The sequence below is a fragment of the Aulonocara sp. 'chitande type north' Nkhata Bay genome, linkage group LG23, assembly GCF_057382095.1.
Source record: "Aulonocara sp. 'chitande type north' Nkhata Bay isolate Kocher_YH1m ecotype deep benthic linkage group LG23, A_spYH_male_GT1.1, whole genome shotgun sequence".
Classification (NCBI taxonomy): Eukaryota; Metazoa; Chordata; class Actinopteri; order Cichliformes; family Cichlidae; genus Aulonocara; species Aulonocara sp. 'chitande type north' Nkhata Bay.
This window is the reverse complement of record NC_141365.1, coordinates 4751531-4777481: the sequence shown is the minus strand read 5'-3', so window position 1 is coordinate 4777481 and position 25951 is coordinate 4751531. Positions and strand designations below refer to the sequence as shown.

At 41.1% G+C, this 25951-nt stretch overlaps 2 protein-coding genes across 4 annotated transcripts in view; one reads left to right on the top strand and one right to left on the bottom strand.

Moving 5' to 3' along the window:
• The window catches only part of atf6 (activating transcription factor 6), a 30523-nt gene extending 13389 nt beyond the window's left edge, over positions 1–17134 (top strand). Inside the window, exons 8-17 of one of the 2 annotated variants that reach the window (XR_015127197.1) lie at positions 1243–1428; positions 1524–1615; positions 3106–3255; positions 4735–4830; positions 4918–5020; positions 5780–5850; positions 6625–6736; positions 7523–7590; positions 9868–9952; positions 15147–15197. Coding sequence is in view for 1 of the 2 variants with exons in the window: in XM_086283450.1 (XP_086139576.1) it covers positions 1243–1428; positions 1524–1615; positions 3106–3255; positions 4735–4830; positions 4918–5020; positions 5780–5850; positions 6625–6736; positions 9868–9952; positions 15147–15343 (1092 nt within the window). In the remaining variant the exon portion in view is untranslated. Of the gene's footprint in view, positions 1–1242; positions 1429–1523; positions 1616–3105; positions 3256–4734; positions 4831–4917; positions 5021–5779; positions 5851–6624; positions 6737–7522; positions 7591–9867; positions 9953–15146 lie in introns of both variants that reach the window. The other variant, XM_086283450.1, reaches the window with a different exon arrangement.
• A 306-nt stretch (positions 17135–17440) lies between these two features.
• On the bottom strand, positions 17441–25921 carry olfml2ba (olfactomedin-like 2Ba). Of its 2 annotated transcripts, none has more exons than XM_086283437.1 (9): positions 25343–25921; positions 24960–25223; positions 24583–24690; positions 23609–23767; positions 22703–22864; positions 21386–21614; positions 20119–21117; positions 19620–19796; positions 17441–19524 (listed from the first exon to the last, which is right to left on the bottom strand). In XM_086283437.1, exons 1-9 carry the CDS (start codon positions 25508–25510, stop codon positions 18908–18910), a joined length of 2883 nt encoding a protein of 960 aa, XP_086139563.1. In that variant the 5' UTR covers positions 25511–25921; the 3' UTR covers positions 17441–18907. The 2 variants fall into 2 exon arrangements, with proteins under 2 accessions (XP_086139563.1, XP_086139564.1); XM_086283438.1 differs by having other exon boundaries at positions 24960–25152; positions 25343–25453.
• Between the last annotated feature and the right edge of the window lie 30 nt (positions 25922–25951).

Below are 25951 nucleotides of genomic sequence, written 5' to 3'. Positions count from 1 at the left end.
TGTTTATGTGCCTGATGTGAACCCATTTATCAATGAGTGACACCTTTTCTAAACACACATATAGAATAGAAGCATTGCAGGTGACCTTTTATGCCCCTAGACGATCCTGGTGTAAATATTTTACTTAAAGCATACACTTAAGGGCTCTTTGGAGCGATGTTAATGCCAGGATTTGCTGAAGAATTGTCATTAACCTTACAATACATCCTTAATGTGTCTGTTTATTATTCTATCACTGAGGTAAACTAGAGCACCAGCAACAGAGGGAGTCTCTGGGTGAGAATAACACAGTCGGCACCGGCTTTTATGTTGGGTTTATCTTTCCTGCTTCCATTTATTTTCTGCGTTTCCTGTGATTTCTTTTTTCTCATGCCAATCTCTGCAATTCAAACCTCTGCCTTCTCCCACCTCTCCTTCCTCAGTATTTTTCAATATACCTCATGTGTTCCAAGTGTTAATGAATGAGTGTTGGTTCAAGAAATGGACAGAGCAGATGTCGGAGCACATGTATGTGAAATGAAATGGCAGTAAATACAAATGAATATAACATACGTCTTTAGAATTGACTGTAAAATGATGTTTAGTTTCCCAGAGACGCTGTGGTCAGAGTAATTATGTTTATGGGCAGTTTTTTTTGTTTTGTTTTTATTTTGTGTGGTTTTTTTTGTTTCTTTTTTTGTTAATCCCATCCTCGGTTCTTGTTTGGACTTGATGGTCGACGTCACTGTGAAATCACAAAGCACACGTTCACACGCTTATTTCCCATAATTATCAAAAAAAAATACACTCGAAAGATTAAAGATCAACTACTCTGGGAAATAATAATGTTTTGCCAGCGGTATTCAGCATGATCACTCTGGAACAGAAAGTAAGTTCTGTACTGGTGGTGACTCAGTAGAGATGTAGTGATTGAGTGAATCTCCTCTGATGCTGTATTTATGATATCTGTAATGCATATTGGATGAGACAGCCGTAACCTAACTTTTTGGAAGCACGAGATGTTTCTAGTTTTCTCCTCATTCCCAAGACACTTTTGGATCATTTTACTAAAAACAACTGCTCATGTGATTCAAAAGACTTTTTATTTAAGTCAGAAGAACCTGTGGTCTGCAGTCCAACGGGTGGCTTAGGAAGTAACTGCTTCTCTTTCCTGTTTGGAGTCGAGGAAGGATAAAATATTGGCGTAACTTCAATAATAAATGATGTCCTTGTTTCTGTTTTTTTCTCACATTCCCACTGTAGTCCAAGTTGTCCCAGAGACAGCAGCGCATGATAAAAAACCGCGAGTCAGCATCCCTGTCTCGGAAAAAGAAGAAAGAGTATTTGCTTTCGCTGGAAGCTCGCCTGAAGGTGGCGCTGTCTGAGAACGAGGTGCTCAAGAATGAGAACGGCAACCTAAAGAAACAGCTGGAGGGCCTTCTGAGCAAGGTGAGATACGACCAGCGCTTCCCTCACAGTACAGGCACATGTGCACGTGTTGGAAGTCGTTTTTACTACAATGGGTTTCCTCGCTTTCTCTGCAGAACACAGTGCTGAAAGCAACAGCACCCAAAAGGAGAGCGGTGTGCCTCATGGTGGTCGTGGTGTTCCTCGTTCTTAATGTTGCACCAATGAGGTGAGCGTGGGACACTGAACAGATGAATGCTTTCACTTGCCATAAAAAGTCATTTGATACAGTGATCGATGGCTGAAATTCAATTCAAACCAAATGAGTGCTGATGACGCTGATATTGTCAGGCTGCATGAATATTTCTGCCATGATTATTGACTGAATAGAAATGGGAAGCCCCGTGACTCACAGTGGGAAGCACGCCCTACATGTAAGATATTATGCAAAAAACGTTTTCCTTTTCAGACGATGTCTTCAACTTTTTAACCGCCCCACTCCCTCAAAACGAAGAAAAATCTCTTTTATCAAGTATATTGAACAAAAAGTAAAAGGTGATCATCGGTTGAGCTAATATTTGTGTATATTAAAAGTCATTGACTTTGCATGGTAATACTTTTGGGGGTTTCCCCGTAAGACTTTACTACTATGCTCTGGAGCCAAGCACCAGAGCATAGTACTGAGTAGTATGTAGTCCATTAATGCACATGCTATAAAAGCCCACCTTTATCCTGACCAAAGCCAATCTCTTGGAAAAGAAAGTGGCGATTAATAGTTCATATGTGCCGTATTGTTCTTGTGTGTACAGTTCAGTCCTCTGATGTTGCTGCCAGAGTTTATAGGACTTCTTGACTAATGGATGAATAACTCTCAAAACACTGTGATGGGCTGGGGCAAAAGTAAACTGTTACCACTTGTGAAAGTAAAATAAAATCATTCTGGCTTCAAACATAAGAAAGAAATGCAAAAAGCATTTGCACATGGTCATTTTTCTTATCTCTGCTTGTAATATTAACAATTGGGACAAATTGTAATGAGTTATATAAAACTACACCAAAGGGGGGGGACTTGATTCCTCTCAGCTAGCAGATGGAGGGGTTGTGTAACTCAAGAGCGCAGTTCACCTCCAAGTATATTGAAAAATTTTCTGTTCTCATTTTATAAAAATGTTTATTTCCTACTGGGAATTTCATTCTCCACGAGGATCCAAGCATATCTTTTCTGGATCTGAAACTTCTCTTTACTAAAATCCACTTTTTTCTTTCCTTTTTATCTAGAGGTTAAACATGGAAACATGCGAATGAGTTTGCTTTTGCGGTTGCATTCACAGTATCTGAAGTGTGTGTGAGCCTCTACCTGTGCTCACATCTGTGGCTTTTTGTGTTTGGGCTCTCCTCTGGAATGTAAAAAATGCCCGCTTTGAGGTTAGATCCCTTTGAAATGAAAATGCCACACAGCGTAGTAATACCACTCAAAGTAACTGTGTGTATTTTTGCTTGTGTGCATGCGCCCTTTGGGTAGTGCAGTCGAGATCAGAGTTCAGATTCTGCTCATGGCTAAAAACAAAAATCCCTCCTGTGCACAGGATGTGGGTCACGTGCATTTCAGTCCAGCACCAAGTTCTTTTTTTTACATTTCTTTTCTAACTCAAGTGTCCTGATTTTACCTCACCTGCGGGTTTTTTGTTTTTCTTAACTGACTTTTTTCTTTGTCATCAGTCTGTTTCAGGGTGGCCCGGGCTCTTCGCTCGAAGTTGCTTCCACGCAGCACAGTGGCAGACACCTGTTGGGTTTCTCACCAGAGGCAGAAATTGAACGCCTGATGGGTCCTGACACTCTTGGCAGCAGGCCGTCTGAGATGGGCGACAGGTAATGAGCTAAACCCCCTAACTGCCTTCACAACAGCATGTTTATCCAGTATGTAACTAGACCAGGATGCACCTGTGCTCAGTCTGAACCGGTGAAGCTCATTAAGGCCCATGTAAACACAAGTGGCAGCTGATCACCTACCTTGTCCAAACAGCCGTTTGAATGCCTCCAGCGTCCTTGCTGTAGTCTAGTAGTTGCGCTTTGAACTGCAAGGTGAGAAATTGGGGTCAGTTCTTGTTTGACAGAAAGCTGTATATTGTTAATAGTTTATTTTTCTATGTGCTTATGTATATATTCTTTGTTTTTTCTAAATGCACTCCAGATCCTGCAGTTACATTTGTAAATTGCATGAATAACATTCCTGTTTGGTACCATACCTGACTCCCCATGTCATGAAAATTATGTTTTGCAAGGTGGTCAAACATCTAACGTCTCCAAGGCATCCTGCGTTGTGTGTTAGATCTCTGCCTAGGCTTTGTCACATGTTAATGCAGACTGTTCTTGTGTAGTATCAAGTTTCTCAGCAGCATTAAACACAGCGCAGGCAGGAAGGAACACATTAGCCTTTGAAAAAGGGGTGACAGCACCAAACCCAGCAGTGAGAAGAATGATCTAATCTTAGGGTCCCACTGAACAGGAAGCTGCTCATGTGCTTGAAGGTTAAAATGGGCCCCTCTTTTAAACTTACTATCAGGCCTCTTTGGTCTGACATGTTGTCTCATGGAACCATTTCCAGGACATTAAGAGACGGGAAAATGAGGCATAGTCAACAAATTGGCTCACGTTGGTGAGGCCCAGGGGAGGGATTACGTCGCTGACTTACATTTTTCTTAACAAAGCCCCGCACAGGTGGGCACTTTCTTTGGGTAGTCTACATCGGCACCTCGAGAGTTACATTCACTCTCTGTAACTCTCCAACCAGAGTCAGGGAGTAAAATCTGCAGAGTAAAGTCAGGAGGTGCTGCGTGGTGCTAATCATTTGAACTTAAATGTGGTAACGTTTGATTGTTTTCATCTGTCTGTGCTCAGAGTCAGACTATATGTGACCATTTGGGTGGCAGTGCTCAACTCTGTAGCATGTTTATGATAATTGTGCGCAGGATTTACAGCAGCATGCGTCGCTGCACTCGCCCCTTTGATGCAAGTATATGTCTTCATGCATGCATTCAGCGATTGGATCACTGCCACCTCTGCACATGTTGATCAAAAAGAACCAAAAAAATTTTTTTATTAGTTCCTAGTGTAATTATCACCACATTAAAGCCAAGATGAATTCCAATTTGGTGCCACTTTGTTCCCTGTTACTTATTCCACCATGGGTACTTTGCCTGCAGTGAACTGCATGCAGCCGTATTAGTTCTTGCTCTTTATTCACAATATTTTTAGCAGGTTGACGTAGATTTTTGAGTATCTTAGTGGCTGTGCAAAGATTTGGCTCTTTGGTTATTTCACATCTCTGTGCTTTTTATTCTGTTTTAGATCTGAAGATAAAGCCCTGATGGTGGTAAAGGATCCCATCTTTGTCAGACCGTCTCCGCCCTGCCAGCCTTCTGTCAACAGGACCAAGTGCATTGAGTAAGTAACTTTATTTCATATACAGCTTACTGTCCATATGTTTCCCCTCATGCTAAAATGCAAAGACGCACTGTGTTAATTTGGCAGGCTGGCCCATGAGTTGAGGGGTTGGGTCCACCGTCACGAAGTTCAGCAGACCAAATCGAGACGAGAGAATAACAGCAACCACAAACCCACCAGGACGATTCTGGTAAGTCACAGCAGTGTGTTTTGCAAAACAGTAAAACACACGTAATGGTCCGTGCACAAATTTACGTGATATTTGCTGCTGGCAATACATATTGCAAACTAAACCTCATTTGGATTTCAAGCCATTCCACTTTAAAAGTCTCTTGGCAACCCAGAGCCTGTCTTTCACCACTGTTTCACCTCCAGTCACACCTACCCCTTTTTCTGCCTCTCGTTTCTCTTTATTGGGCTGAATTTAATCCGGCAGCCCTGAGAAAGTAAACATAACACTTAGAGGGGAGCTATGGGATTAGTGCCCCCTGCTCCTTTTTTCCATATTTTTTCTTTTTTTTTCAAAATCTGTCACAGCAGGTCCAGTCTACTAAAGCCAACCATCTGCCCACTTCATATATACACACATTGTTCTTATCTGTATTAACAGAAAAGGTGGAGGTGTTTATTGCCTGTCTGTATTCAGCTGTTTTACCCTTTCGGCCTTTGGAGTTGAACAGTAAATCTGCTCACTCTGATGTAACATGTGCCTGTGGATCACCACCTGAGTCTTTATTTCTTCATGACAGCTGTAAAATTTCTGAACGAGATGTAATTTATCAGGAGAAAACCTTGACACATGTGTGTGTGTGTGTGTGTGGATCTCTAGGAGTTTTGAAAGGATAGTCTGCTTTTATGTAGGCAATACTGTTTATTTTTACTGTTCTCTTTCATGGGCATTGATGTGGTTGCACAGATTATAGCTAATTGTCTGGTTTTTCCCTGACAGAAAACAGGAAATAAGGAGGATGAAGGCAGCCAGATTGTGACAGTTCAATACACAGAAACTACTGCGGAAAAGTAAGTAAAGGCCGGCTACAGAAAATTTCAGGTGTTTGTGTTTTGTTTTAATGAAGGTTGATTAGTTGATGCACCTGTAGACATAATAACCTGCCATGTTTTGGTGTTTTAGTAGAATTTGACCAAAGCGTTGCTTTAAATAGAAACTGGAGCGTTTTTGGCATTTGTCCCCTTTTTTTATATTTTACAGTTTTATAATATTCGATTTATGATGCAGTGATTTTTAAAGGATGACCCTTGCACACCGCTTTAGAAGTTTGGCGATGAACGAGAAACTTTTCTGCTGCACAGTTTAGATCACACAGATGGTGTCAATGGCTTTTTGGCGCTTTTAAATCTGGCTACAAAATATCTGAGTTCATAGGAAAATGAAAGAAAATCACTTTCAGAAGTTAACCTCTTTAAGGCCAGATGAAAAAAACATAACACCAAAAATAGGAGGAAGTACTCAATGCTGCAGTGAGATAGCGAAGTAGCAGTTTTTAGGCTTTACTTTGTGCTCCAGCAGCAAATTACTGGGCAAGTCTGTTATACTGAGGCACAGACCACTGGGATGTTTTAGTAGTTGCTGTTTGAGTTGGTGTTTGAACAAGCAGAAATCAAATAGGACGCTGTGATATAAATCATATAGTTGAAATATGGATATATTACAGATTATCCTACATTTACTATCTGCAGTTAATTACAAGTATGCATGCTTGAATGTTTGTAGGTTTCATTGCTACCATATTCCTCTGACGAGTGTTTTCATAATTATCTGCGTTTCTTCCACAGGAGTCCTGGCAGTGAGCTGCAGGTGTACTACGCCCCTCGTCACACGTACACCGACTTCTTTGATGAGCTGAACCGCCGCGGCGACACCTTCTATGTCGTGTCTTTCCGTAGGGTAAGTTTGGACTTGTTTCTAGCTGAGGTGAATGGGGGAATTAGGCACATGAAGCAAAATGCAGCTGGAAGTTTTTACACATCAACACTAAACCGATTTCATTCTGTTTGAATCTGGTCAGATTTGTGATTAAACCAAAATTAAGCAAGGGATTCAAATTTAGTGCAATGTCTCTCTTCTTCAGCAGAGAGGTTTCTTTTGAACCAAAGGCCAGTTTTGAATTTGCAATATTTGTTTATACTCAAATATTACTGTCAGTTATCTTGATCTTTATTAATTGTTGCGCATTTGAGACTAAGTGCCAGGGGGGTACTGGTTATTACTGTTACCTCACAGCAAGAAGCTCTGCTCAAACCATTCTGTGTGGAGTTTGCCGGTGCCGGTACGGGCTTCCATCGGCCATTCCAGTTTTCTGGAAAGCGTGCTTGTTTGGTTTTATTTGTTTTAAATTGGCCTGCAAGTTTATAGAACAAAGCACTATATAAATGTATGGTTAAATGTGGCTTGTAGTCTTATCTTGATGATATTCATATCTGCCTTTCATCCCTTCGTTCTAACCAGGAAAAAGGGAAATTAGTTTGGTTCACGGTAAACTTTTTGCTTTGAGTTTTACAGGAGTTTTATTCTTTGCCATCTCACTGAACAACAAAAACGCACAGCGGCTTCCAAAGTGATAGCGCTGAGATATTATTAAATTTGCTATCAAAAACTCTTTTGAAGCTGGAAAACACTTTTTTGTTCTCTCTTTTCATTTTTTTCTTTTTTCTGTGGTTGGTGATAATTAAGCTGGACTGAGTCTAACTGGAAAGGCTAAGAATGTTCCTGCTCTAGACTGCTGGATAATCTCGGTGAAGGTAAGCTCAGGGTTAGTCAGGGCGGTGAGAATTTTGACATATGTATCCAAAGATCGAGACACAAAGGTTCGGCTTTAGGTTGGCATAGTGACGACAAGGACAAAGGGAACAATGGTGTACCCGAGGTGAAGGTCTTTGCAGGTCAAGTAGCCAGCCTTTAGTTTGTAGCAGCTTTGTGATGCAGGGGGAGGAGGGTGGTCTGCTTTCTCCAACTTCGTGTCAGAAACCATTAACATTACAGGTAATAATCTCTCTCCCTCTCTCTCTCTTTTTAACTTTCATTCACAAAAGTTTTTTGGCAAAAGGAAACTTTGTGGATATTTTACAAACAATTGAATAGTTCAAACGTAAATTTAGGGCAGCTTTTTAGTTTGATTAACCAGTCATTCCTTACAAAAAAAAGGCATTAAAAAGACAGAAAATAACAATAATGAAGCGCTTCAGTGGATTTGTTAGATTTAGGAATTTGTTTCTTAGATTTTGAACTCTTTAAAGGTGAATTGCACTTTATTCAGGTGTTTCTCTTACACTTGCATTTTCCACATTTTAGCCCGTTCCTCTTCTTTCTGTGTGTTATCTGATCTTATCTTGATTTTATTCAACTGGAGATAGCATTCAAAAATACTTTTTTTAATGAATATGACAAAAACATAAGGACGAAATGATAAATAGACACTTCATGTAAAGTCTTTAGTTACAGGCCAGGTATTCACTGTGACCTTCTTTTAATTCTCACAGACCTCGTTAGCTTTTCTCTCTCCGTTTATTTGCCTGTATTTGGTTTCCTGGGTTTCGGGGTGTGTGTGTCTGACAAAGCAGGAATGCTTTTTCTTTTTTTTTGCTCCAGTTGGTATGATGTTATTACAAGACTGCCAAAGTTCTGGATTAAATTGTTTATATTTTAAAGCCAGTCACAAAATTTTTGAGTTTTGTCCCTTGAGACAAAAGTATTTTTTCATTATGGTCTGTTCTTGCACCTTCCAGCAGTTGAAGTCACTCTGTGCAGTATGTTGCAAAAAGGTCACGTTTCGATCAAGGCAGCTTACGGCCGTGCAGATGCGTTACCACCTGTGTCTTAATTTAGGTAGTAAATGAGGTAAGACAATGGAAAACACAACTCTCAGCGAGCTAAAGAAAGAATCGTCCAGGTGTGTCTTACTCTGCCGTCATTGTGTGGCCCTGTGTCACTTCTGATGCTGTTGTGGCGCCTGTGGCTTTATGTAAGTGTGCATTGGGGCGACGTGATGGAAACACTGCCAGCTTTCAGCCATCGCTATGGCAGCATCAGCTGTCATGTGGACTTGTCAAGCCCCTGATGAGGAGCAGTAATGTGGCTGGTGTTTTCTGTTTTTCCTTCCACTCTCCAATCACAGACACGCCGTCATTTTAACACATAATTTCACCTTTTCAGCTTATATTTAGTTCCCATGAGCACAGATCACAACATACACTTAACCGAAACAAAATTCTTTATGAATTTTTGCACCATTTTGATGAAACGTTACAGAAACTACGAAGCACATTCTCGTATTCACTGTTATGAAATAGAAACTGTCATTGCCCTATCCTGTTTATTTTCTGTAATCCATCTGCTGGACCCATATTCCTGTCTACCGTCACCTTAGCAACCTTAATTCTTCATGTCACTCACACCAGAACCTCACAGTTACCTGCTCAGGTTCACTGTTGTTAACGTTACACCGGTCACATGATATTGTCTTCAGCAGGCGTCGATGCAGCTGTTTAGGTTTTCTCAGCCTCTATGGGTTCACAAATATGTTTTTGCCCCACAAACTGGGAAAAGAATAAGAACCATCTTTTGTCATCCTGTTTCATTCTTAGACTCTGTTTTGTCTTAATCTCCTCATTTTCTTTGTTTTTGTTATCATTATTATTAATATTAATTAATTAATTTGCTTTGCTAGTTTTACTCATCTGTTAAAATGTGCACTGGATATAGATTAGTTTTACACAGCAGTGGTTCTAATAGCTTTAAAAGTTTCAGCTTGGAGTCATTTTGTGGAACAAACGGCTTCATGCTCTGATAAATAATACAAGCAACTTGTAACGTCTCCCAGCTTCTTCCACCTATTATCTTGCCCGTGATGACAGAAGCCTCGTTAAGCTGCTGAAGCTGATCGTGTGTATTCTTTAAGAAAAGGCTCTAAACTCATTGTGAAAGGCCTCTTTATCATTAAACACATACAAGTCGGATGTTTTGTTTGCTTTGAGTTTGTTGCGTTCTCCAATTTCCAACCTTCTCTTCTTTGTTCTCAGGATCATCTCCTACTTCCTGCCACCAGCCACAATAAAGGAAGTCCACCCAAGATGTCTGTCGTGTTGCCAGCCATGAACATAAATGGTAAGAAGTGCAGCACAGACACAGTTTGGAAGTGCAGCGCGATGTGGCAGATAAAAGGCAGCCCAGGTTCACATTCTCAATCACGTTTGCCCACAAGAATGCATTACTTGTGGCCTCAGACATTTACAGAAAAAAAGGGTTAGAAATTCTATTAGAACAAGAGTTTTGTGTTTTACTTCTGTGGTTGTGTTTTCAAGGGTTTAGTTTAGAAGCAAATTAAACAACAGGCAGCAGTTAAGCAAAGAAATAAGTGAAGAACATTGGTTTCTTGCCTGGAGTGCATCAGTTGACTATTAAACCTACTTGAAAGTCTAAGCACTTTGCTCAGAGTACACTGGTCAATTCATTCATTGTTACTGAGTCACATAATAACTTGTCATTTCATAATCAAATAACTTAAAGCAAATTTCATGTCCGCTTCAGATGGGAGAGCAGAGACACAGCTCATCTGACTCAATTTACTCTTGAAAACGCTCTTGCGGTCCACAGCTGTGGACAGAGTGGGTGGCAATCAGAGCGCGCTTGGTTGCGTTCTGGGGGCTGCTTTCCAGCTCATGTAGTCGCTCATTTATTCTCACCACCTGCCTTCAAAAACAAACACTGGATCAGCAGAAAGCGTAGACTTGCACTTGTGCATATTCTCAAATGATTGACAATTGGTGTATGCGTGTTTTTGACATCCATGACGTTATCGAGACTTTGCTTCACGGCTGTCAGATCTGCAGGATTATCAGTGCGTTCTATCAAAGTCAGGTCATTAGATGCTTCAGTAACAGGTGGCCTGATTTTCACAAAGCACGTGTAGAAGTGAGCTGAGAGAGAACACGCTCAAGAGGGGCTGTGTTTATGTCTGATGTAAGCAAATAGGAAGACACCACACTGTTGTTAACAGTTGAACTGTCATTTTTATTTGAGAACCTTTTTGTTTTCCTGTTAACTTCATACTTGTGAGTGGAGAAGCATCCAATTTGGTTAATGTTTCAGCAGCTAACCCTGGGAGGAGTGAGTGGGTGAAATGTGAGCCGCTCACTCAGCAGGAGAGACGAGGCCATTTAGATTTTTTTTTCTGTGAGATGGGTGTTAGGTGAAGATAGATGAAGGTAAACATTGTTCTCGGTTGGTCTTGTCAGGGAGGAATGTTAAGGTCCAGGCCAGTCAAATGAAACCATTGAAATAAGCAGTAAATAGTGAAATCCAAGATGTGCTTGTGAGCTAATTGTTGAAATGGCCAAACAAAGGTGGCATTTATAAAGAAACGTCAGGTCTGGAAAGATTCTCGATTGCTCAACAAAGGTCTCAAATTTGCATGATCTGTCATGGACGCTTGAATTGAGTTACAAATTCAAAACAGCGGGTTAATGCCTGTCTGTTCGTGTCTTTGCGTGTAATAAGTTGGCTCGATGATGTGGTAGTTCCTAGGGAGAGGGCTAACACCCGTTTTATGTTCAGAAATAACACAACTGCTCCTGCCTTGTGACTGAAAAGTTAGGACTAATGCAAAACCAAGACAGGGAAGGCTGACAAAGCAAAGGTTGCAGTAATTCTCCTGAAGCACAATCTCCACACGGCCCTCTTTCCTTTTAGATATGGAGCCCCATGTGCTGCACAGATAGCAGCCTTCAAGTAGCATTTTAGATTTATGCTGTCCTTGTTTGGACCTTTGAAGTGATTAAGTGCAAATGTATGCATATTTAGTTGGGTGAGACCCTTAGAGAAGGAGAAACACTGTCCTCTTACTGGAGAGTAATACTGTACTGGAAGATAATTCTTTCCAGCTCCCTGTTGCTGCTCTGCTTTAAGAATGCCTTCCTTCTCTAGTCACTAAATAGTTTTCATCTGGAGGAGATGGAGAGGCTTGGCTAATCTGGAGTGATCATTTAGTCTGTCTTGGTCAATAACTGAACATTAAAGATGGAGTTTTTGATCTAACGTCCACACGTCATAGAGTTATTTAATCTAGACATATTTGGTTTTCTCTAAAAATGTATCAGCCACAGCAGTGGCTCCTTATAAGGGCTGTGGGGTGTGTTTATTCAGTAATCCTCTGAGTTTGAAAGTAGCTCAATCAATTGAAAGCGACGTGTTTGAAAGGGGGGAATTTTTCAGGGTTGACATCACTTACAGGTGGATGGACGTATGAGACGCACTGCAGTCTATTTTTACTTCTGTGAGATTATACATGCGCACTGTAGCCAACAGGCTGCCTTTCACTGGGGGTTCAATGTACAGCTCTATACTGCTGATTGACTTGAGGGTCAGATTTTCCTACTTCCCTAATCTAAACAGCAGGGCTCAGAAATGGAGTTCACTCTCACCAAACCAAATGTTTAACTCAAGCCACTCCAGAAAAATAAGACTCCAGTGACTATAGTGATTATGTGCCTTTAGAAATGACTTGTTTGGTCCATCATTGAGCGCTGCGGTTCAGATGAATCTTAACCACTTGTTGGTTGAATTCAGTAAGGCTTCAGTCATAGAGACCAGTCAGTGATCCCCCTGGAAACCTCTGGTTGCTAGGGAAAAATGTGGATTCCCCAACTTGAAAACTTGAAATATTAGGAAATGGAGAACATTTCCCTTCAAAATAAAAGTTTTGCTGTCCCACAGCAGCCAACACATTTTGAAAGGTGCAGCTTTTTTACTTTGAATGCAGACAGACTCTGTATCCAGGGCGGTTGGCAGAAATGGCATTTTCTATGGAAATGACCGCAGCAACCTGCTAGCGGGTTAAAAAGGAGGATTTCGCTGCAGCACCACCACAGCACTACCAGCAACCACTCACAAACCAGTTGCAGAATATAAACGTTTCCCTAGTGATCAACAATGGCCAAGGGCTCACAGACTGCAGGCCTCCGTGATCGGGGCTTTAGCAATTGATTTTGCAGCTACTGCTAGCAACTTCTCACCAGACAGTTTTTCCCCCTCACAACTGGCAGTTACTAAGTCAAATCTAAGCGTATTATTCTTTATTTCTAATGGTGAGCATTACTTTTTTTGCTTCTAATTGGCTCTTACATTCTACTGTAGAATGATAGCTTGTAGTTTAGTAAGTTAAAGCCGAACATACTGGAAAAGTTCATTAAAACTGGACTGATGGTTTGTGTGAATGTGACCCTCCATTTATTTTCATTGTCCCAAATCACATTATTTAGTTTGGGACCATACTTACTGATGAATAATGCTTCCTTTTGATGTAAACAAAATAAAAGGCCTTCCTTCATGAACATATCCTTAGAGTTTGTTCCAATCTGGCAGCCAACGTCCTCCTGAGATGCACTCTCAGGTTTCCTCAGATGCACCGCTGCCAGACATCGGGCCTTTATCAGCGTAGACCAGCTCGCTGTGACGCTGAAGGTTTCTGAAACAGATCCAGATGGTACCAGTATAAGGAGGAAATGAGACCACGCAGAGCAGGATGGCAGATCTGGCAGCCTCTTCAAAGACTTGCTATTTGAAAGCTGTGTGTTTGTGTGTTTCCTCTTTCACTGTTCAGGCCTCACAAGCTGTTAGTTAAAAAGACGTTACACAGTTTGGCATTCTGGTGAAAGACTGATGTAAACAGAGTCGAGTATTACATGTAAGTCCTGAGTTTGGATAATGGTTTAGGCAGTAGCCCAGAAATGACAGGGTCATTGCTGTACACTTAAAAAGTATTGATTTCATTAAGGAATAACAAAGTGCGACTGAAATAGTGAGTATTTGTATTTACAGGAGCACTATTTGGCAAATAGAACTAAAATGGTAAACACAGCATGTTAGCAGGCTGTTTTTAGCATTTAGCTCAAGTAACCGCTTGGCTGAAAAAAAAAAAACTTTATTTATTCATCTAATGTCTGCTAACAGCAGCTGAACTCTGCAAGCAAGTGGTCACATAAGTCCAAGTGTAGCAGCAAAAGCCGCGTTCCTTGCCATGGGTGGATTTTATTGCTTTTGAACGTAAAAGGCGAAAAATGTGTAAACTCACTGTGATAAGTCCAGCCTCTCAGAGGCACGGGACCTTGAACCGATCCAGCCGCAATATACATGATTCATTTTTCCAGTCTCCTTCAGACCTAAATTGAGAGGGTCATAAAGCGACAAATCCAGATGCAGAGAATGACTTCCAGAGATGTCTGCTGAAACACTGAAGCTATTGGAAAAGCTCTGGTTTCAGTGCAGGTGCAAAATCGGAGGTTTATCAGCAGATGAAGTCAGAGTTACCGGTACTAGCTGTCTAATGTTATGAGCATCAGTGGAATCTTCCGTCTTGAGAAGGAGCTATTTTATAGCCTCTGTACAATCAGATGAACTCCCACTGCCTCCAAATGTATGTCCTGATGAACGATTAGGAAGCTGATGGCTTACACGGGTATCTGGAAAAATGACCAAAGCTTTTTAAAAGATCTTTGCAGGCTGTTTGGATTGGGTGTGATGCATATGGGGAATTTTATCTCAACCCCCACACAAAAGAAGCCGCAAGTTATTTGTTAGTGTGAATATATAAGCGATCCTTCAACATGTTTTAATTCCCATTTCTCCCCAGAAAAAGTTTATAAGAATGTCCACTTTAAAGGGTGTTTTTTCCGCCCCAGGCTGAGTGTAGATATCTTGCTGGATACCACAAACCATGAACCACTTGTGTGAAGTCCAGTATCTTTTTCCAAGTTTAAATTTTCCAAAATAAAAGCAGATTGCTTGTTTGTAGGTCAAGCTTTCAGATGACTCTGTGAAACATACAGTATTTAACGTTGTCTGCACTGTACACCATCTGCTTTCCCCGGGTTTCTTCTAACACAACAGCCTGACTCATCAGCGGCAAAAACTTTCTGACTTTTCAGCTTTGCCAAACTTTCTCTTCGTCTCTCAGCCCAGCAAGAAGCATAATGACTCATCATCTGCAATCACTCTTTCTTTCTCCCACACTCTCGCCAGACTTTTCTTCTTTCCAGTTCGCATGTCCTGCTCTTGTTTAGAGATGTTTTGTTTATCTCCACGATGGAGAAATCCAGCGTGTGACTCACCTCTGGACTCCATCTGTGTAGCCCAGCCTCCACCCAAACTCCCTGCAGTTATCCCCCCTACCTAATGTCAACTGTCTCAAACAATACTCGGTACACTTCCACTCGCTCCACTCGAGCAAACACCAAAATGAAGGTACGCTAACTTTATTTGCAGATTTATTTCACAACCTTCTTCTCCCTTTCTTGCCTTACAGACAGCATTATAAGGGACAAAGACTTTGAGGTGATGATGCAGATTGACTGTGTAGTAACAGACACCAGGATCCTCCACATCAGATCTTCCACCATCCCGCCTCTGCTCCGGGTGAACCGCTCTGACACGTTTTACCAGAACTCCCCAGCAGAGAACAAGGTTGCGCCTCCTGTCGGCGTGCTAATGGGGTCTGCGTAAGATCATCAGCGACTCCTGCGTTCTTTACACCTCCTCATTAAAACTCATAAACGGAAGCACAAGATAACACCTCAGTTAATAATTTTTCTCATTTTTATTTGTATGAATGTGCTCTGCAGAAAACTAGTCATTGGAGGTTACAGAGGAAGCTCAATTTGTCCTCACAGTTCAGCCCCTTCCTGGCTGATTTCTGGAGCTGGACTGTAATAGGGTCCAAGCAGCAGCAGACTAGCTCCTTGTGTGGCAACATTGACTTACCCGTGTAACCCCAGATGCTTTATGTAAGGGTAATTGTTTAGCGGCAGGGGGCAGAGCATTGAACCTTGAGTTACCCCATCATAACACAAATACTTTTACCCCTTACAGCTTACTTTCAGTCGGCTCTCTTTTTCTGCACAAGCTCCAAAGCTCTGTGTGTGTGTGTGTGTGTGTGTGTGTGTGTGTGTGTGTGTGTGTGTGTGTGTGTGTGTGTGTGCTTAAAAAACATTAAATACATTATAAAAATGCATTTTTATTTAAAATGACCTGTTTGTTTGTATCTGATTGCTATAAAATGGAGTGCTATAATCATTTCTTTCTGTCTCTGAATAAAGCAAATCTGATCAGTGATGTATCAGACATGACAGATGAGTTATCTGCAGCAACAGAGGCACAAACTCAGGAAGTTAAGTGATCTTTGAACCCTATCTGGCTAATTGTTCTGTTATCTGCTGGTTTCTATTGCTGTTGATGAAGATTTTCACTAGTTAATTTTTTCGGGTCTTCGCTGTGTTTCTATATTCATGGACAGGTTTGGATATTGTACATATTTATTGCTGTTATTATGTAACAGCACACATCTGTGGTTTAATCCAATTCCCTCATTTTTTTTCCTTTGAAAAATTCAGTAGTCAAGTTTTATTTTCTTTCATTTTTATTTTGGTGATTTTTTTTTAAAATAGCTTTTTTTGTTATTCCTGTTGACTCCAAAAAACATGTTTTTTTTATATATGAAATAAAAAATAGCAGATAGAAAATCTATTTATGCATAAAAACTAGTTTCTATTATCCCGGAGCATAAAAAAAAGCTTCATCATATCTTATAAAAGCTCGTTTTTGCCACTGAATTAAAAAAAACATTCAACAAGTTTCAGTTTTCTGTATCAAAATTTCAACTTACTAACTCGAACTTATGAGACGATAAATCCTAATTGATATAATGGCAAAAAATGCCTTTTTCAGTTGCATAAACACTTAATAGTTACACTAAAGGCCTGATGTTTAACCTCTGGTTTCAAAAAACAAACTGTGAGTACTTCTCCGTCCACACAGCTCCTGCTTTTATTTACTGCGTTTGAGAACAGTTGCATTTTTGTGCAGAATTATGATGGTCTATGATCTGTTTTGCTAATTTGAGGGTAAAATTTGCACTATTAATGCAGAACATTGGATGTACTGTTCTGGCTTTTAATTTCTTATTTGTTTTTTGTCAAGCTATGAATAGAGACAGATCTTATATAATAAATCACATATAATAAATATGGCGATAAAGCGAAGTCGTCTCTGTATCGCTGTGCGTTTCTTGTCGTTGCAGGATTGTGCTGTGCTTCTTTTCTTTCTTTCTTTGCAAACAAAGGCCTTCTCTTTGTCTGTAAATTCCTTTCTGCTTACAGAAGTACATTTGGGTCACCACAGTGTTTTCGCTGCATCTCTGCTGTATATGGGGGCAAAGAAAAAGTACAATAAAAAAACTTGTTTTATTTTTATTTTTTTGTATGTGCAGAAACCAAAATAAACACTGGATTTTCTGTAGCCGTGTGTTCGTACCTGTTGAGCTGTTAGGGAAACCCTAAACAGAATACGTTTGATTTTTTTTCCTCAGGTAGAAAAGCTGTTCCAGGGTATTTTCGCCCACAATAACTTTACAACCAGTAACAGTGGTTTAAATTACAGGTTTGAACAGTCATTCATTTTATGTCTGTATTTATGTTCTTTTCTTTTTAGTCCTTTCCTGCCTGGTTTCCTTCTATCCTCACAGCATTTGACTTTAATTAATACTTGCAAGCTATGATTAGAGCCAATTAGGTGTTATCCGTGTTTAGCCAGACAATGAAGACATTTTCTGTTAGCATCTCAAAACTTTATTGCAGTCTCCTCAAAGCAGTCTGATATGGAGGGAGTAAGCGCTTTCATGTGAGGAAGGATGTGTGGCGTATAAGGCTGAAAGTTCAAAAAGGATACAAAACCGTGTATGAATTCTGTTTCTTTGAACAGAGCTGTCGATCAGAAACATTTCGACATTATTCAGCTACTCTTTTATAGCATCCCGATGTTCATTCACCGGCCACTTTGTTAGGTACACCTGTTCAGCTGCTTATTAATGCAGCCGATCAAACTGCAGCAACTGAGTGCATTTAGGCATTGGGGAAACGACCCTATCCAACTGGTGAAACTGAACATTACAATGGGGAAAGGTGATTTAGGAGACTTTGCAGAACTTGGCGTGGTTGTTGTTGCCAGGTTGGCTGGTCTGTATATTTTTGCTGAACTACTGGGGTTTTCCCACATAGGCATATGTAGGCTTTATAGAGAATGCTCCAAAAAAAGAGGAAATATCCTGTTTGCAGCAGTTCTAAATGCCTTAGCGATACCAGAGATCAGAGAACTGTATGAGCTGTTGGACGGCATCAGTAACTCAAACAAACACTCATTAAAACCGAGCTATGCAGAAGAGCATGTCTGATTGCACATGTTGTATTTTGAAGCAGATGGACTACAACAACAGAAGACCATGCTGGGTGCTGTCAGCAAGGACCAAGAAATTGAGGCTACAGTCTCCACAGACTAATCGACATTTCACTATAGATAAGATTGAAAAGAACATTTCTTAGTCTGAGCCTCCATTTCTGCTGGAACTTTCAGATGATTGGGTCAAAATGTGGTGTAAACAACATGAAGGAGCCAAAAGGCTCTCTTCCACAGCTCTCTTCCAATTATGTGCCCCTGAGTATTATTACTCACCATATCCATCTCTTTATGACGCAGTGTACCCATCCTTTGGTGGCTGCTTCCTGTCGCAAAGTTCAGATGAACTCAAAGTAGTTTCTTAAACATGACAATGAGTTCACTGTTACTTCACTGCTCACTCGTTAACTTGAAATGGAATCAACAGCCACCAGATCGCAATCCAATAGAGTGCCTTTGAGATGTGGTTGAATGCCATCATGCAGGTATAGCTAATAAATGTTCAGCAACTATGTTGCTACCGTGTCAATATGGACCAAAATCTGAGGAATGTTTCCAGCATCTTCTTGAGTCTGTGCCATGAAGAATTAAAGCAGCAGTGTATACCTAGTAAAGTGGCTGATGAGAGTATAGAGCGCAACTTAATGTGTCGACTGAGGAGTAATTCTTATTAATTTATTTTAAGTAGAAATACAAAAAAAATCTTAATAAGAACAATTTTGAACACAATATATTGAATTTTATACATTTGGCCCCTCGCTTCTCTCCATACATGAAGCCATGTGGACTGATCTACAATCCATAAACCATAGTATTAACAATTACACTTAAAACAGATCCTTACTGAGCATCAACATAGGCAAACTTTATGTTGTATGTGACTTGGTGTCCATTGTCCCATGCGTACAAAACACCCTCCTTAGGATTGTAGTCAATCTGTGTGGTGTAGGTGTAGTTGTTGATGAAGGGCATTCTGGGAATCATTTGAGTGTTTGTGTGTGTGTCGAAGGCATATTCCAGGTTGGCGTCTCTTTGGTTATAGCTGTCAACAGCATACAGGACGCCACACACAACGAAGCAGTTCCCGAAGTGGTTTCGCTTGAGCCCCGTTCTCCAAGTGGTCTCCCTTTGCATGCTGAGGTCTGAGGGGTCCAGTCGACTTAGGACAACCACTTCCTGTAAGAAGCCCTCATCATCCAGTGCCGGGTAGATGATCCACAGGCCGCTCTCGTCCACAGCAAAGTCGATGTCCGAGTGGCTACGCCAATCCCAAGGCGACGATGAGTCTTCATACAGGGCATCGTGCAGCATGGTCCAGGCAGCCACGTAACGCTGTCGTAGGTCAAACTTGATGATGTCACGGGAGAAGGCGCGATTGTAATAGAAGGCCCCGCCATAGACCACATGGCCTGTGCCAATCCAGTTGTAAGGAAGCTTGTAGGAGTTACTGAAACGGCCTTGAAAAGATACGTAGACGATGAGATTTATTACATCTTATCAAAAAAATGTAAAATTAAAGCTAGTTCTAACTCCAAAAAGCACACATTCTTACCTTGCTTGAAAACTTCCAGGTTGCGGAATTCCAGAAGGTTGTTTCCGTAATAGAAGTTTGTCACATAAATTTTGCCATTATCAGATTTTGGATCCTTCATCCATGCTCCCTCGTTTCTGCCATAGGTGTTGTGAGTGACTGGCTCGGAGATTGTTGCCAAAGTGTCCTTGCACTCCTCTGTAAAGAAGACAGAGAGCTCTGAGGGAAGTTTTAAAGGCACTTTAACATCATCCAGACCTACGTCAAAGGGTCTGAAAACAATTAAAGGCTTTTGTTTTAACCAGCTTGAATCACGGAAAGGGGAGGGGTAACACAGAGAAGAGAGCCCTGTCTTGTAAAGTTCGGTCATTCACAAACAAATATCAGTTTCTGTTTCTCTAAATGAAAATGTGAGGTAAGTCCGTACATTTGAAGTGACATATGCTGACAATAATTTCTGGCTATACTCTGGCTCTGGCTGCAGGTGGACACAGATGGCACAACGTTCTTTATTATTTACCGGGTTTCTTTGGCCTGGATTCCTCATGCCTCTGCATCGGTTCGTCTAGTTCCATGTGTCCTTCCTCTTCCCAGCTGATTTTGTATCTCTGTTTGACCTGAGCAGCCTGTTTGGTAGTGGTAGTGGTGGTAGTGGTGGTAGTTGTGGTGGTGGTGGTTGAAGACGAGGTAGTTAATGCTGCAGGAAGCAAAGCTGTTGGTGTCTGTGGCAAATCTGAGCCTGAGAAGTTGGTGGATGTTGTTTCTTCTGGTTGTTTTGTAGTAGCAGCCTGTGTGGAGGTAGCAGTTGTGGCAGCTGTTGTGGGATGTACTGGTGCTGTGGTCGGGTCAGCGTGGGTTGTGAGGGTCATAGTAGACTCCAGGCTGGTAGTTAAAGGCTTTGTTGTTGGATTTAGTTCAACAGAGCCTGGATTAGCTGAAGTACTGCCAGCTATGGTTTGCAATTGGTCTTTTAGCTCCAGACCAGAGGGTTCCTTCACACTGGTGGGTGTATTTGTTGTTGTGAATGCTTGCGCATTTTCCTCCATCGTTGTATTTTCAGAGGCTTGGACTGAGGTTTTGTTCTTTTTCTGCTGACTAATACTTAAAGAAATGTTTGCTGCTTCAGTCAGCGAAGGGACTGGTCTGTTGGTGATTCCAGCAGTGACTGTTTGAGTGGTCTGAGGCACGAAGTTTGTGGTCCTTTGTTTGTTTTCTGCAATAGGCGGTCCAAGGCTGATGCTTCTCACTGTGGATGTGTCACTCGGTGCAACTGAAGACACATCCACTGATGTGGTTCCCATGGCACTGATAAACCTTTGATGAGTTTTTAAGGGCTCAGTTTCTTTTGTGTTTTTTGATTGGCTGGTCTTCTTAGGTGCGTGCAAAGGACCTGTTGTTTTTGTTCGAAACAATCTCAGTCCTTCTCTGGTCCAGGGCCGAGGAGATCTGGGTTGAAGCAGATTCTCTTCGATAAAGAGGTTATCTGGGCCGTCACCGCTCAAACCATGATACTCAAAAACTAAAAGAAAGAGAGGAAAAAGATTTGAGTACCACAAGAAAATGTTAGAAGCAGAGTTGAAATACAATCAGAGTTCTGCTGTTTGTTAGCTGAGAGCCAGCAAAGCTTCTGTGACCATCTCTCACTGCTACGACACATCCTGAACTGTACAAATGAATATAATTATACATCCAGAATAAACACTTCTCTCTTTAAACACTTTAAACACTAATAAACACTTCTCTCGTTGCTTTAATGCCGCTTAAGGTAACAGACAGATTGCACTCACAGTTCTCTCCAGGCTCCCCATCATCTGCCACCATCGGATCAGGCTCAGATTTATAAAAAGTCATTCCTCTGATAATCATTCCAGATGATCCAGCCTTTGACACCTGAGAAGCCTCCTTATTAGCGCTACTTTTGAGGGTCACCTGAGGTCTGACCTCAGTGATCTGACCAGAGCCGTCTGTGTGTAAGAAGGGTTGATTTTCCGCAATGACCTTCCCGTCAAGCTTTTCCTGTTAGACAAGGTACACACAACTTCTGAGGAAATCGTTCACTCTGTATTAAGAAGAGATCAATTACGACCCTTTGGCTATAAACTGTACAAACAGCTGTCAAGAATTTGGATTGGTGTAAGAAAGACATTTGTGAAATCTTGAATCATAACATGTTATTCAAAAAGTACGTTATGTTTTTTATTTTTTACTACCAGCAAAAGAGAATTTGGAGTTGTGTAAATAATGAGTCGGTGTGTGGCAAAGAAACTGTGTTCAGATCTAGTGAGGAGAATAGCATAGAAGAGCTGAAACTCCAACAAGCTACAATGATCCCAAATGATCCCACAGTGCAGAGGAAAGTTTTAATCAAAAACCTAATCTAAAACATTTGCCTTGTTTTACTGTCACTTTAATAACCTTGTTGGACGTTTCCTGTAAATTTTCTAGTGAATCAACTGTGTTTAAAGTCCAAGACCATGCAATCCTCCTGGATGGGCTCTCAAGTTTATACTCAAGCTGTCAGGGACCAGGGCCCAGCAGTATGCTCTGTGGTCTGAGGTCTGCTGTCGTCCTGCCAATCCTTTCAATTACATCAATAACTTTCTTTTACACGTTTCTGGGCCTTAATCATGGAGACAATGATTTTTATGAAGGACTTTGTGGAAAGAACACGTAATTGTTCCTTTTGCTTTGGAGGAATGTTAGCAGGCTAAACAGAAACATCTGACTGTGATCACTTCTTTGATACGTGTTTCCTTCAGCCAAAGCCTTGCATTCAATATGAAATATCAGTGGTGCAAATTAAAAGTGACTCCTGATACAATGTTATCTCAGTATATTACCCATGATGGCATGATGTACTGCAATCATGCAGTACTTGATGCAATACTTACTGAACCATGTAGGTATTCTCATTTTTAGTAACAAACATTTGCAGTTGAAAATAATTTTATTGTAGCTGTATTTAAATAGTTAATAAGAAAACAGTTATTTCACTAAATACAGGGAAATAATTACCTGTAGAACCCGGTAATTGTTTAGTTGCTACTATGTTATTACAGCGTCTCCATAGATTAAGCCTGTGATATCAGTATTGTCACACTTACCTCTGGGTCTTGATTGGCTGCTGCCCTGCTGACCTCACCAACTGTCTTCCCATCCTTATGCTGATTTGGAAGAGGAGTAGGTGGGCTTTCAGTCACACTTCCTTGAACAGAAGTACTTTCCCAAAACTTCACCTCATCCACAGATGGATTCAGAGACACCAACTGCATGCAAACATGGTGAAAGGTAAACAGACTGGTTCTTATAGAGCGCTTTACTCTCGAGTATTCAAAACACTTTATACACTTTGCCTCATTCACTTTTCTCTATTTTCTAACATTTACACACATCTCTCTACAAGTGACCTATTCATTTGCTATAAATGAAAATAATTGCTATGAATATAACATTAGATGTGCCTGAGTATAAGCCATCAGGCGAGTAAGCTGTTTGGGGCTGTATTTCTGGAGGTAGAGCAGGTCATCTAATTAAAAGGTTGGTGGTTTGATCCCTGGCTGCTCCAGTCTGCATGCCAAAGTAGTCTTGAGCAAGATACTGTACCCCAAGTTTCTCTTCGATGGGTTCATTAAAGTGTGAATATTAGACAGAAAAAAACGCTTGTGTGAATGAAGCACATCGTATAAAATGCTTAAGTGGAGTAAAAAGTGTTAGTTAGAGATAAATGTACTTTATGTAGGCAAAATTTGTTGTCTAATTTAATGACAAAAACTACAAACTTTCTTGGTTTGTGAACTGAATAGGGAATAGTTAGTTACAGTATTTTGTTTTCCCTTCGATAATATTCACATTTTGCACCAATTGTTACCAAGCAAAGACAGAGTTTGCTATGGTGCTAAAGACAGGCAAATACTTATCTGTGGAACTCAGTAGTTATGTAGTTACTATGTTATTACAGTGTCTCAATAGGTTAAGGCTGTGATATATCCATGTTAAGATGTTACACTTACCTCTGGGTCTTGATATGCTGCAGCTCTGCTAACCTCTCCAACTATCTTTCCATCCTGAGGCTGATGGGGAAGCGGAGTCGGGCTTTCAGTTAAACCTGTTTGACTAGTAGGACCTTCCCTGGGCTTCACCTCATCCAAAGGTGGATTCAGAGACACCGCCTAAATGCAAACATGGATACATCAAGCTACTAACATAAGTGTTATATTTTTGTTAACGATCAGCAATCATAACACTAGCAGAGGAAGAAAAAGTATTTTGTTAATATATTAATATGAATTAAATCAGGAAACCAATCAAAGTTTTAAAGCAGCAAAAACAATGACACACATAAAAAAACATCTTGTAGCCAGTTGTAGACCTCGTTTCAACTCTGTGGTTCAACTTTGGTAGGTGCAGGCTCCTATCTTTATTTTTTGGCGAACAGACTGACAGCACGCTCTGACAGGTGTTTTCAGTTATGAGAGTTGTACTCTCGTCTGCATAAGCACGCAACCCTCTGGTTCATTTTGCTGCACCTGTTCGAGGGGAAAAACTTGATGGTTTATGTTGCTATTGGCTCATTTCAGTATATGGAGTTCAGTGAGTTCAACAAACTCCCAACTGCTTCACTCGAAGTCCATGTGAGAAGAGCATAAACATTCAGGTAATGTATTAAATGTGCTGCTTTTAGGTAATTTGGAACTTCTATATGTTCGTGCTGTAATTACAGTTTTGCTCTTGTGTAAGTTTATAGACTAAAGCCCAACAAACACGTACTGTATAAAAATCTCTGGTAATTTACTGACTAAGAAAAAGGATCCAAAGATCCAAAGAAAAGCTCTGGCAGATAAAGTTCCACATGTAACAGAAACTCTGAGCACTGCTTCCTGGTCAAGCTTCTTGTAAATCTGAAAACAGCACCTAAGGGAGTCTTTAACAGGACCTCCAGAAGCCACCACTACACGCACACCTGTTGTGTTTTCTGTTGCGCTACCTTTTCGATGTGATCCACGCGATCAATGAGCTTGTTGGTAACGGAGTGCAGCTTCAGTAGATCCATGCCATAGAAGGATCCCTCCAGCAGCTCAAGTATGGTGGACAGCTAAAACAACAACAACAAAAAATGATCAAGTGAATTCCGTCAAAGTTAAAGAATTCATAACATAGAATGCATGAAGTAGGTACATCCCCAGTCCATTCAAACTCTGGTTGTGGTAAAATATTGATTATCCTTTTCGGAAATTGATAAATATCAGACATCCATGCCACCAGGGGTCCAGGTCCATCTACAAATCAACAGTCAGATGTCGCTGGAGCATGAACACCTGCGGGGAGGCTCTGGCATGATAAATGGTCAGGAGGAAACTTCACCTTGACATTTTCGTTCCCAGCTTCCCTAAGCTTTTTTAGCCTGTACTCTCCCTCGCAGGGGTTGACCGCTGATGGTGGGGCGATGCAGGCGCACTTGCACTCCGGTCCAGAAGTGATGGTCTCCACGGTGTAGAAGTCCTGCGCAGAGGCGCTCCCTTCTTCTATCCGTCGACAGGCGCTCCTGCTCAGGGGTCTGACAACACATTTACACCGACAGTCAGAGCCTTCCGACAGGGCTTTCACTTTGTCATAATCACCCAGCAGCTATAAAGAGAAGAGGACGGATGTATTTTCCACCAGCAATCGGGAACTTTTCAATTTTTGCGCACAAAGTGTAAAATGCAGGATATAAGGAAACACATTAAATGAGCTATTTATCCTACCTTGGAGAGAATGTTCTGTCGGCCTTCTATCTCCTCTTGCAGTCTGTCATTTTGCTCTGCACTGCTCTCAAGTTGGGACCTGGGATTTTCAGCCAGGGGCTTTGGCGCTCCAGATCCCCATGGAAAAAACGCGCAGCTTATCACGATGACAAAGCCTAACTTGTACATTATGTGAGGCTCACAGTGCGCAGATAAAAGAAATAACAAATAGCCCGTCACCAATAAATTCAGGTGCACGAAAAAGTCATAGCCTACCTCTGATTTTAAAAATCAGAGAGTGCGTGAAAAAATGACATCAAATATCCGGATTAGGTTCTATGGGTCATCTTTTTCAGAGTCACAATGAACGCAGACTGAAGAAAGAGTGCACCCTGTGGGAGAGCAGCCGGCATCTGGTGCTGGAGCTACGCTGACAGGAGGCGGGCCTGATCAAACTGGCGAGGAGGAGTTGAACTGCTTCAAAAGACTTCAGAGACATGATGTGCAGCTTGTTAGTGTTAGTCATGATTAAAATGCAACCCCCAAACTCGGATTTTATTTCAGGTTCAATTTAATTTGCAGTTCCAGATTAAAGAAGGTGTAGTTTGACTTCATATGCAAACTTTATGC